The sequence below is a fragment of the Emys orbicularis genome, chromosome 8, assembly GCF_028017835.1.
Source record: "Emys orbicularis isolate rEmyOrb1 chromosome 8, rEmyOrb1.hap1, whole genome shotgun sequence".
NCBI classification, from domain to species: domain Eukaryota; kingdom Metazoa; phylum Chordata; order Testudines; family Emydidae; genus Emys; species Emys orbicularis.
In genome coordinates, this window is record NC_088690.1 from 82952680 (window position 1) to 82966082 (window position 13403).

At 39.6% G+C, this 13403-nt stretch overlaps 1 protein-coding gene across 1 annotated transcript in view; it reads right to left on the reverse strand.

The window, feature by feature from the left end:
- The window catches only part of DOCK2 (dedicator of cytokinesis 2), a 500992-nt gene that overhangs the window by 361486 nt on the left and 126103 nt on the right, over positions 1 to 13403 (reverse strand). Inside the window, exon 24 of the mRNA XM_065410088.1 lies at positions 771 to 841. Within this exon, the coding sequence (XP_065266160.1) occupies positions 771 to 841 (71 nt within the window). The remainder of the gene's footprint in view (positions 1 to 770; positions 842 to 13403) is intronic.

Sequence of the window (13403 nt, forward strand, 5' to 3'; positions counted from 1 at the left end):
TCTTAAGAATACAACTCACTATCTAGAATATTCTTCTTCTTCAACACTTAGTCAAACAGTTGGCCATAGTGATCGTTCGCCATTTGGTCCATTCCTGCATGACGGCAAGGGATTGATGGCCCGAGTCCAACATCAGAACAGACTTGATGAACCCAGGTAATAGTGGGTCTGCCTCTGGGCCACTTCCACCCCTCAGTTGGTGGAATTTTATCCCGGATGTTACTAGCCACCCAGAGAACAACATTCACCCAAATATCTTGTGGCATTCTCACTACATGTACGCAGATAGCATCTTATGCTTTTCAGACAATGGCCCCAGTACTCTGTGGACTGGAGCAATCGTAAACATCTGCATTACAAATTAAGTGATTCCATTTTATGCCCAATATACGATGTTGGCATTGTGTGTGGAAAGCCTCCAGTTTTGCCCAGTCTGAGTGGCACAGTGTCCATGTTTTGCAACTGTACAACAGTACGGAGAGGATACAGCTCGAATAGATCCTGAACTTGGTTGTCATGCCGAGATGATGTTGATTCTATATTCATTGTAAACAACACATGACAGATACTTCAAATATGCTTCAAATTGAACAAAATGAGCTAGATCCTTAACTGGTGAATACTGACATAGCTATATTGATTTAAACGGTGCTATGCCTATTTATAGTGGCTAAGAATCTAGCTCGGTATACATATTGGACAGAACTGACACTTTTGCATGCAGACAACATTGGACACAACTAACAAAATGCTGTTGAATAGCAGCTCACCTAAGTAACTTGGCATCAAAGACTGTTTCAACATCTTGGAGGACCGATGGTATATACTTCAAGGCAGCAACCTGAATTGACAAATATATCATGTGTTAATTGTGTAAATACATGTACGTATATGTCCTCTTATACCACTCAATTCCATCTAATACCCTCAAGGTACACTTAATACAATGCAATAGCAATACATAGCTCTCAGAAACCCAAAGGTTTTGGCCAATAATGAAATCCTTCCACCCTCTCCCCAGGAATGGTTTCACTAGTGGAACTGAAGAAGTGCACACATTTCAATGAACTGAAGTGAACTTGGACTTTTCCTCTACCTTGCTCTGAAATGTCAATTCTTTATACTCTGAATTTCTCCATGGTGCAGAGGGCCAGAGTAAAGCCTTCTGTAACACATATGCCTTATGGTGATATAATGCAAGGGGCCTGGAAGCACAATAGCCATGGAGTGGACTGCACACACTATGCACACCTCTGACAGAGTTTCTAATGTTGCCACAGCAAAAGGTGGCTTTACAGTAATGCAAGTATGTAAGCAGGGCACAAGCCAGAGGCCACAGGATCCTCAGTTACACCAATCCAGCCCCCACAAGTGTACCCGACAGGTTGCACAGATGAGCTGCAGTTGTTTGGCCAGCCCACAAGCTGTAGTAACAGTCATTGTGATGTTGCAGACCCTGCAGAAGGGATGACGTTTTGTGTCTTCTCTCTATCCATCTTTCAAGACTTTACTGACATGGAGCTCTAGGACTCAGGCTTTTTACTTAAGAGGTGAATTTCATCTCGTAAGATTTCTATTCTATTCTGCTTGTCAAGCAATAAAAACTTGGTAAAAGTTAGTCATGAGACAAATTACACATGTGCTACACTACCCTCCCGAGTGGGCAATAGCACACATTGGTGGGCAATAGTGTATGTCTGATGTCATCACCAACATCTAACATCAACTTCCTTGAAGAGAAGATCAAAACCCACATTGTTCAGTTCCCCTAAGATTCCTGCAAGAGGGATTTGATATACTCAGCCTTTGGAATCAAATATTTTTAAAGCTACACATAGTTCATAAGCTCATGATAAAGAGCAGAAACATTCAAACATTAGACCACCATGCATGACCATTCAAAAGTGAAAGCTTCATAGGGGCATTAGCTTTTACTTTTCATCCTCTTAACCTAATAGATACTAAGAACTGCCTCCTAGGATTAGTGCATCTTTCAGATATGGAAACTATCCTATTCTGTAGTTTCTGGTGATAGACATACATTTCTCACTTATCGTACATACCCAAAGGATTCACTAGTCCTCTTGCTGGAGGGAAGGTGGAGAGATGCTTTTGTAGTTTTAACAAATTCAAAATAAAAGCACAGTTTTAAGTTTAAGAAAAGAAAGTATTTTAAAGTGTACTTTAAAATTGTTAAAAAAGGAGAACTTGACCAAAGTGCTGCAGGTACAGTACAAGACACCAGCACATCCACTCTGGTCTCTCATCTCCTCCTCTTCACCCCACCAACACTGTCAGCCAACATATAGTATAGAGATTTATGAGAGGTTAAATTCTGCTTTTGTGTTTGTGACACCATTTATTATTGAGGGACTGCATCCAAAGATAGATACCTTCATAAAAAAGAATAATCCAAAGATAGTGTATGTCAGAGATAGCTATCTATAGCAAAGAACCTGGTATGAACTCTGCTGCATTTCATTTTTTAAGTGCATTCATACCTGCCTAAAATCTCATTAATTGTGCTATGTTCACTAGTCATGGACACTGGTTATTCACAAACTCTGCCACCATCATAAATTAAGGGCAGCATTTTGTGTAATAATTCTGCAAACTGTAATTTGCATTGTGTAATACACTAAATCCAAAGTAAGGGAACTAAGTGTATATTAAGTGGTATTTTGGCTAACAACTTCCTGAACAAAACTACAAAGACAATACTGGCATTATTTCATTTTGAAACACTAAGGGCTTGTCTACACTACACAGCTTTTGACGACACAGCTGTGTCATTACAGCCGTGCCACTAAAACTCAGGCAGTGTAGCTACTGTTTGTCGGCTCTCCTGCCGACAAAAAAGTTCCACCCCCAATGAGCGGCGTTTGCATTGTCGGCAGGAGAGCTCTCCTGCCAACAACGCGCTGTTCATTCACACTGGCATTTGTCGTGGCAAAACTTTTGTGTTTCAGTGGGGCGGGGCGTGAGAGGTTTAACACCTTTGAAAGACAAACGTTTTATTGTTCAATTGCCAGTGTGGATATAGCCTAAGTGTTGCTTTTACTAGTATCATTTAGGTGAGAAGCAAGTTACAGCAAAAGACAGTCTTAACAGCTGATGCAGATCTATTTTACATACTAAATTGCTCCAGCTGTCGGTAGGCCCTGGGCTATAGGAAAGGGAGTCAGAACATATGCCTAAAGCCATGGGTTTCATAGGTGCATACTGTCGACTCTGCTGTGTAACAAGACACATACTAAACAACTGCCTAACCTGCACATGGAGTGTATCATCCGCTCAACAGGGTACTATTGAACATTTGCTATTGCCTTCACACACAAGTATGTGGAATCTGCTCTTTACATTGCCAACAGCAATCATTCCTGTCTGACTTCCATTGTCTGCACAGACCTTGATAAAAGCAGTGACTGACCATACATCATCCTGACTCTTACTTTCTACACTGACAAAGCACAGAATCTGAAATAAACTAAAAGCATAACTTTTTAGGAAAACTACACAGCCTGTGGATATTTAAACTCTAATAAATAAAACTAATTAAAAGCAAATGTGTTTTTATAATGAGAATTTGGAACTCATGTAGAACTTCTTAACTTATCTTTAAAAAGGTAAGAAACATTGCCCCCATTTTATAGATGGGGAACCAATGGGCTGTCAATGTTAACTGAAAGCTTGTCTATATAGAGTTGTATCAGTCAAACTTAATAGTGTGATTTTAAAATGATTAGTTAAACCAGTAGAAAAAGGTTGTGTGGACACTTGTTTCATCTTAAGCCAGTCTTGTTCTGGTTTAATTTAAATTGATTAGGAACAGGTTTAAACTGAACTGAAATAAGCCACTAAATAAATAAAATTATCCACATAGGGTTTTGCACTGGATTGGTTAACCTATGCAAGTTTGTGCATTGACAAGGCCAGAGAGCTTTGACTTCCTCAAGGTCATGCAGGGAGTCAATTAGCAGAGCCAGGACGAGAGCCATGTGTCCCGACTCCCAGTCCAGTGTCCTTGCCATTGCTTCCCAAGTAATGGAATGTACAGTTATATATCAATTGCATTTTAATAAACGTCAAATCCAAAATAATTCTTTATACTTGAGCATGCCACAACAAAAGTTTTAAGGGGTTGTTTCCTTATAAAACATGCACTTCATATTTAAGAGCTTAAAGGAAAGCTGGAACGACTTCAGTAAACCCAGAAAATTAAGCATTTGAATGGGGGAGAAAACCCTACTGTCGAAGTGTTTGGTAAGGAACTTTTTCATTAAAATTAGCTTCTCAGTCTTTTTTGCTGCCAGCAGAACTCTTGCTCAATAATGACAGTTTGTAACAAACACTATTTAAGCCAAAGGTACAAGAGCACAGTCCAATGTGCACACTGCTTTAACACAAATCAGACCCGTTTTATATTGAAACAAAATATTTGAGATTTTGGTGAAGTTGTTCTGATATATCGCTATGAGAACAAGATGGCAACTGAATTACAATTTCTAACAGTGGGTGCTAATAAATTTTCTGTCACGTTAAATAGGTCCGATTATTCATTCCTTGAGGTCAGTAAAACTCAGTTACTTTATCTGATGCAGGATTGGGCTCACATGATCTTCCTCAGCAAGCTGTCCACCACTGACAATCTCCCACCATAGACCCACATGTCATTTGAATAAGAGCCAGGATGTATACCTTGAACTCTAATTTTAATTAAATACTCCAAACTAAATGATTCCCTCCAGCAGGAGAGCACTTGGATGCAAGTTTCATGAATAAACTCCCCACAGAAATCCCTAATCATCATTCCTCAGATGGAAACTGGAGAGGTTTACAGGTTTGGGGGAAGAGGGGAGATTAACACGGGCCTCCAGATATCCAGGAATCCACAGGGAAATGCTATGAATTTAGGAACATTTTCATGAGAGATCTGTCCATCTGCCCTATCTTTCAGGTTTCCCATTCCCTTGCAATACAGCTGGTAAGTGTAATTCTGCCAAGGGCTGACTACCTACATTTGGACTCCAATGCACCTACAAGGCATGGAGTGGAAAATAATGCTGAAACTGTCAGCATTGACTCCAGCTACAATTCCCAGATGTTCCATGGGTTTAACACATCAAGTGGTCATGCTAATTTCAGTCCCTTAATGCCTAAAAAGAAGCAAGAGAAAACTTTTTAAAGAGCATCCCACAGCTGATATTGGGTGAGAAATTATCAACATTGTGTGTAATTTTAGAACACTGTTCAGAGAATTTTGGGCTACAGCTTTTTATTCAGATGAGCACCCATACTGCATTTCCTTAAACAGAAAATCTGCAGTCAACAAACCTTAGTAAACAAACACGATAAAGCATCTAACAACATCAGCTTCTGGAATTTGCATTTGTCGGACTTCTATAACCTGATTTCAAACTGAGGGAAAAAGTCATTCTAACTATCCCACACATAATTAGAGTCTAGACACAATACCCTTACGCATGGGCATTGCAAAATGTATGAGATGAGCATGTGAAATATACACTATTCCCACCACAGCATCAATATTTCAGCTTTTTCACAACAAATTTATGTATGAGAATGATGCAGGGAGACAGTTAAGATAGATTCACTATGATGTACAATGTAAGAGGGGAGCCAACCCTTGAATATTTTCACTGTAGAAAAAAAGGTATAGTCAAGACCATCATGGACTAGAAAGCACAATGAAATTATGGTCATTAACAGGAATTAATTGTCATGAATGTTCAATTCCTGCCTCTACAAAGACCCAAGAAGAAGAAATGGCCTGGAGCAGAGGGCTTTTGAAGTTTCTTTGTGGTAGTCATTCGACAAGCATTCACAGTTTGTTAGGACTCTGTGGCAGACTACTATCCCCTGGATAACTACAAGCATCACTGAGCTTCAAAGCTGAAATATGTATGTCAAATACTTTTTCAGTTTTGCAGAGATATTGCCACTCAAGTGCAAGACCCAACACAACCCTTTTAAGTTCAGAGTATGCCAACATTCAGCACCAACTTGCTTGTTAAAAAATTAATTTTAGGAACTAAGAACAGAAATTCCTTTGAGTTCTCATCTAGATTTTTAAAAGTCACAAAGACAAAGATTTCATTTACATTTGAGACGTTAGTTTAAGATGGTGGCCAACTTTCTTTTTAAAAAAGCCAACTGGAAGAGTAAGGATGGTATTGATTCAACAGGAAATACTTCTTCCACAGCTAAAACTGCACAGTACATCAAGCCACGACAGTCCACCTAAAGATAAATCTTCCACTCATGGCTGTACCAAATTGCAGCTCTCGACCGTGCATACAAGACTTGGCAGGGTAAAAGGAGCCTTGTGTGCCAAGCAGGGATCAACGACATTTTAAGCCCTCACATGAAGACTCTTCCTGATAGTGACACTAGCAATGCTAGCAACCTCAAAATGGGGTTGGGAGGGGAACACACACTTCCTTACAGGACTATAAAATGGTGGGATAACTGTTGTGATCATTCAGTCTACAAATTTACCCTAATTGGGAGCACCACTGTAAAAACTGAATTTAGGTTCAAAAAATGTCACAGTAACCTAAAAAACAAATGTTGATAGGAAAAGGTGCAAATATGAGACAAAGACTGAAATGGTCCAAACAAAAAGGCCTAGTGACATAAGCATAATCTTAACACAGTCTTTGAGTTGATAAACAAGAAGTGTGGAACCAGAAATCAGTCAACTAAAATTGGTGTGTCAGATATCAGGCCTAACTGGTGGACAAAATAATGGGAGTGTAACAGCCCATCACTTCTTTAAAGGACCCTAGAAGAAAGATACTTTGGGAGATAAACTGGCTATTAGAGTGAGCTTCACCATCATGGCTTCCAGGTCCACAGTCTCCTGGGTCTTCTTTATCCTAATCCTGAGACACACCCTGGCCAAATTAGCTACAAGATTAATTTGGGACCACAAAATGACTTAGAGGCACATTTTTTTCTAACATGTGCCTTAACCGCAAGGCGCACTATGTCCGCAAATGCTAATGAGAATAAAAGGAACTACAAACCACCTATGAAAAATAGGGTATCCCCATATTATTGAGGGACACAGTACAAATAAGGAAAAAAGAGGGTGGACACCTTCATGCACCTGCGCAGAATGTTAGGTGGAGTCAGAGTCACAAGATAAAAGAGGGCTCCCAGATTGGGTAAAATGAGTTCTCTTTGGAAAAAACCCCAGCAGGAACCGTCCCTCTACTGATGATCAACTGGCAAGGCATCCATCAGACCGTACAAATATCATTAAGCATGTGAGTATGGACTATATTTGTAACTTGTGCATAGGTCTTCATAGGATTTCTATATGCTGGGGTAATCATAACCTTTCATTAAAGTTATACTTGTAAATGTATGTGTGGTCACTATCCTTGGTCTAAATTTGAAGCAAGTAGCAGAAGTGACTTTCACTCTGTTGAGCTTCAAACTGTAACCACCAGAGCCGAACCCATTCTGGTGTAATACAACATTACTAAATTCGCTTTAAATAAAATAAAAGGCTGCATACTTTACATTTCAAATGATTTCTGCCCTTCTTTTTTTGTATCTTTAATTCAAGGTTTACAAGTTTTTTAATGGGTGTTTGCCTTGGTATTAAATAGGTTGAGGTCTCTGTATACCAAATCCCAAACCTTGTTTAAAACGCTTTAGTTTTAGTAAATCACTGGGTTATGTTAACACCTTTGACTCTTTGGGCCATATATGCCATCTAAATTAACAGCATGACTCAGCAAAAATGAATTGGCAGCCATCAGCAGGTCAAATCTATCAACACAAAAATAGCCATGAGCAAATGTATCCAAAAAACAAGCCGCAGACTGGGTTTCAACCCAGCAGCCTGTCGTCCTTTTTGCTCTTTACACAACAATCAGGAACTACATGGTAACACATGGATCCAAGTAAGTATATACAACATGCAACATCTACCTACATATCTACACTGCTACTATGGCAGGGATTGGGGGTCTCCTGAAACACAGGAGACAGTGAGGCCACTAGAAGGCTTACAAACTATTTAAAATGATACTAACCAATTCCTATACATTACATAGGGTGTGCAGCTCTCCCTTGCTACAGATATTGGCCTCTTGTGACTCTCCAGAAGACCTGCTTCCATGTTCTTCCTTTCAGCATCTGCACAATTTGCGAGTGGGGAGGATGTAGCTGTCATTAACTCTGAGTACAGAAAACCGGACAGTGTGCAGAAGTGAACACCTGACTGTATCTCTGGCACCTCCATGTTTCTGTTGCAGTAGAGTGGCTTCAAAATGATGTGGTGTACACATACACACACACACACACAACTGAACCCTCAAGTCCTCATTCAAGTCATCTGCTGGGTAGGAAAGAAGTATTTGGCCCATTTAGAACTAAGAGGTTAATTTTTCAGCAGGCTAGAAAAACCTCACAATATTACAGAAATTTATGTTATACTCCTCCAGCTTACCGGTACGTTTATCTTACAATCTTTATTCCCTAACAAGCTTAGCTTCATAATAACCGTCATCTCCAACAATTCTTTATACATATTCATGAAACTTAAGTACCCAGAAGATTAAAAGACTATTTTAAAGAGTCACCAGGGCCCTGTTTATTAGGCTGATTTTATTTGTTGTCAAGGCAAGTTTAACAAAGTTACCATGCCATCATCTATTGTATGTCACAAATCAGGCATCACTGTTGGCACTTTTCCAGCCTTATTTGCACCTAAACAAATAATCAAGCTGCCTCCGGACACTTCTAAATTGTTAGGCTCCAATGTTCCACTCCACATCCTGACATAAGTGAAGAGAGTCACCTCATTGTGTGTGTACTCCTCTCCTCCCACTAGGGACAGCAGCTCCACTGGTGGGCAGCCAGCAGCAAGTGACATTTTCCAATGCTGCACCTGGCTCCTAAATGCTGGAAGAACCATGATATCTAAGAGCCAGCTGCAGCAGGCAGGGCTCAGCAGCAGGGAAAAAAACCAAAGAGGCACCCACTTGGATGTCCCTTGAGACCTGTGCAGGTCACTTGGGATCTGCTGGTTAAAGGAGTAATCCATAGCTTTTGGGAAAGGAACAGAGTCCTTAATTTTAATTAGAGGTTGGTGGGGTGGGGGTAAATAATGGAGGGAAACATGCACACAGTATAAAAGAGATACCAATAAACCAGTTCCAAGAAACCTGGGCAAATCATTCAATATTTACTACTTGTCAGAAACGCAGAAATCCAACTCCTGAAGGTCATTTTTTGCCCTGGCAACCAATTAGAAAGGGAATTTGACAGCTCTGCATTCCCAAACACAAACAAGAGCACTCCTACCATTGATTTAGGGCCATTACTGTATATCTGAAAAAAGAAATCCACCTCCAGGAGTCCGGATTTTATGCACAAGCATCTAGATGGATGATATGGCACAATGGAGACAATGAAACTGACAGGTGAAGGATATACATGGGAAATTGACAAAGTGGTGCAGAGAAGTCAATACTGTAACATTATCTGGGTCTTGATCACAGATACTGAGTTTCAGTTTGCTTTGGAAAGCTATAACTTTGACAAGTGAACAAGCACCAATTTAGCACAGTTTCTAAATGATTCATCTAGAAGAGTACTACAGAAATGTGTGAGACTCCCTAAAAGTCGTCCCTCAGCTGTACCTTCACTACACACCATCTTAGTCATCTGTGAGTCTGCTTCATTCCAGACCATTGTATTTAAAGTTGCTGAGTATCTGATGTAGTGGTTTCCCAGATTCCAAAGATGGGTCAACTCCAGCCCACATGCTTGCTTTCATAATGTAGGAAAGGTTTTATGTCAGCAAAGAAACCAGGATATTGAAGTGATGGCCATAACACTATATCCTATTGGATGCTCTTGGGGTTGAGAGGAAAATCTTGTATCTTCAAGTCTTCAGAGGAAGCCAAGAACTTGCTTCGAGGAGAAATGAGACAACCCTGATTTGGATTTGCATGAAAGGCTCAGGTCAGTAATGAGAATCTGACAGTTCTCAGTCTTCAGCTATTCAAAGAGTACTTAACACAACTGTAACAGCGTATTATTTTGCCCTCTTCAGTGCTCATGCAGTAGGTGATATACATCAGACAGAGAAAACAGACGTTTAAAAGTTGGATCTTTTTATACATAATAAGTATCTTTCTTTAAATCAGGACCATTCTGTTAACCAGTCTGTAAATATTTTTTTGGGAGGCAATGGATACCCTACACACTACAGTAGATTTAACATCTACAGATGACACTATGAAGTAGAGGCCATTGCCATATGAGCTGTGGAGGGCTTGTGGGAACAGGCCATTCCACTTTTACATGGCACAGAAAGGATCACATAGAATACCATCTTTTCTTAGAAGTATTAAAATCCAGACCAAGTTGAGGATTGTATGTACTGTGTGCATATGTGGTGTATGTAAGGAATTCCAGCTCACTTAAGTCCTTGATTTCTTCTCTGGGCAATGTTACAACAGATCAGTGTATCCTTGACATTTCTAAGAAAAGTATATCTCAACAAACTGGGAAAGACCCAAGGAATTATTTGGATGGTGCATGCTGGATAGGACTGATTTGAGTGTGCATCTTGAGTCTTTGATGACTGACAAACCTGTTGCATACTCTGAGATCTAAAACACACACACCCCAATTACCCCGGACATCAGAAATTGGTGTTCTACAGCTGTTTATATCCATTGATAATTACTTTAAAAGATTTTTAGCCATATTTGAGGTTACCTCGCTCCCCCTCTGGTTTGATGGCATAATCCTTATTTCACGAACCAGTGGACTTTTGTGGATTTTCCTATGTGGGTATGTAATGAGATATACCTCTATCCCACAATGGTCCTTTTGTGTTCGGGGACAGTTTGGCAGAATACTTGTGTCCTAAAACTGGCTTGCTCAAGGTTCCATCATTGTTCTCCCAAAGCCTGTTCCAGAACCTTCACCTTTCCACCTCTCTATGGGTAAATCTGTTGTGGCTATAGGTGAATAAATAAAGCTGACTTGTTGTTTGACTTGCAATCCTTCCTGATGCATTTTGTCATTATTGGAAGTGAGTGCTTGATCATCTCTGCATTTTGGGCAACCATTTTACAATCACTCCAAACAGACACTGGCCACAGAAAGGTGTCAAAGCTTTCATGAGTGGAGCTATAAGTCTCCTTTATACAGGCAGAGAAACACATGTTTTCCATTGTGATGACTGCCATGACTGACAAGTCTACAGAGATTTAGAAGCACTTGCAACCACCCAATTTTGAGAAAACAGCCCTTGAGTTTTGTGCATCAGACCATAGAAGCTCTTGCCAAGCATATAGATAATGTGGAGTCTTGCAGTAATCAGCTTAGCATAATTTCTGAGCAGTATTGCCTATCTTTTGTGGACACCAGATCCCCTGGTGGAAAATGGCCATCCCTTGGGATGGTTGTTTCCAGGGCTTTGGCTAACACTGCAGCATGTACTTGGAAGTCTTGTTCCATTATCTACTACTCTGCCACCTATTTGTTACTCTCCCTTGGTAGGAATGGTCCCACCGTGAGCAGCTGGTTTTAATGATGGGAAAACTAGATTCTTTTTTGCTGCTTCACAGGAAGTGTTTTCAAGTCAGGAGCTACAAGGATTCTTGAGCAGTGTCCCTCTTGGAACTGATCCAACCACCAGAGTGATCTTAAGGCCAATGATTCTTTTTCACCATATTCTCAACATAGCTTTACAGAAAGAATTTCTCCTGGGCACTGGCTTTTCCAGTACTAAATCTGACACTTCCACCTCTCTCACGAGCAGGGAAAATCTAAGCAAAAGTTAACACCCTTGATCACCAACATTTAAAGTAGTATTCCCGCACCCTTTATTATATATTCTAGTTTTACCATTCAGGTGGTCAGCTGATCTAATTTTGAGTCAGTTCACGTATGCATTTGCTGTGGATTTCCATTCTAGAGTCTAGCTTTTCTAATATACACTTGGTACTTTATTTCTTGCTGCAGAAACCTGAGTTAAAAGGCATTTCTCTTCCTTGAGGTCTCAACCTCTCCCTTTGAGTTCTTTAAATATTCATTCATTGATCATTATTTATTGGATTTAGGCATGTTTAAGGCAGTTCTACCTTCCAGACAGCTATATCTTTTAAAATAATCTGAGTATGAACTATCAATTTTGTGCTGAATCTATGATGTTCAGATAAAATCAGGGGCTCAGCCAAACCAGATCTGCCTTGCTCTGTCTGGGCTTAAAACAAAAGCATTTATTTTTATTCTGAATCATACAGTAGTTGAAGAGGATAATTAAACATAACAAAAGGCATGTTTATATGTGGAAATTGTTTCTTTACCACAAAAAAATACCTTTTTCATACTTGATATAACTCATTAGAAAAGACAAAATTCATGCTTAAAATTGTTATAACTAACAAAAGCATAAAAACACAGTACAGATAGCCATTCCATCAGTTTACCATATCATTACCTACTTATTCCAGTACATACACACCTGTACAGCCTTAAAATTCCTCATGCCCTGAGGGAAAGGAACTTTTAAATATTCTTTTATATTTTCAAAACCATACTCAATGGTATTCACCCTGCATGACAGCAACTCTTCTGCCAGACAGGTGCAATTTTAAAATTCCAGCACAGTATATGGAAATCATCCTCCTAAACATGAACAATGTATCCATAAATATGTATGGCAATATTACTGCTACTATGTATATCTTTTAAATGACTGTTGCAGTGTGGCTAATTTATTTTTTTTATGAGTAACTCAGTTGGCTGCAGAACCAAATTCTGTCTTAACTTCCACTCCCATCCCACGTAACCCAACATTAATCAAACGTGGGATAGTGGTCCCTTATTCCCATCGCTAATCCATTTTCCACATGGAACAAAAGATATTCTGCTTATCTTGGGGATGACACAAATTGCTAACTAGACAAGTTTCCCATGGCTAGCGGAATTCACTTGAGTTGTTCAGTCTGATCATGAAGCCTGTTTTTCATTCTTGTGAAAACAAAGAACATTTTTAACCAAAATGTTTGCACTCAAGCAGAACTAAAAATATCCCCAAACATTGTCAGGCATCACGTCTGTAAAATTTTGTTCATGTCTCTATTAGAAACTTCATTGAAACAGCCTAAGTGGTGTTAGAAGGTATCAAAAGATTTAACAGATGTGATTTTTAACATCTCAAAGTAAAAGAGCCAGGATTAAGAATCCCCCAGGAGAACACCTTTTGTTGAAGATTTCCTTCCATTCATCGTATGGGAAATCCTGCATATATATTTTGATCATTTTCACTGATTAACCAATGGGTTTAAGTACTTACATGATGCAGCCCCTGTGCAATATGAATCCCTCAAAAGTATTTAACT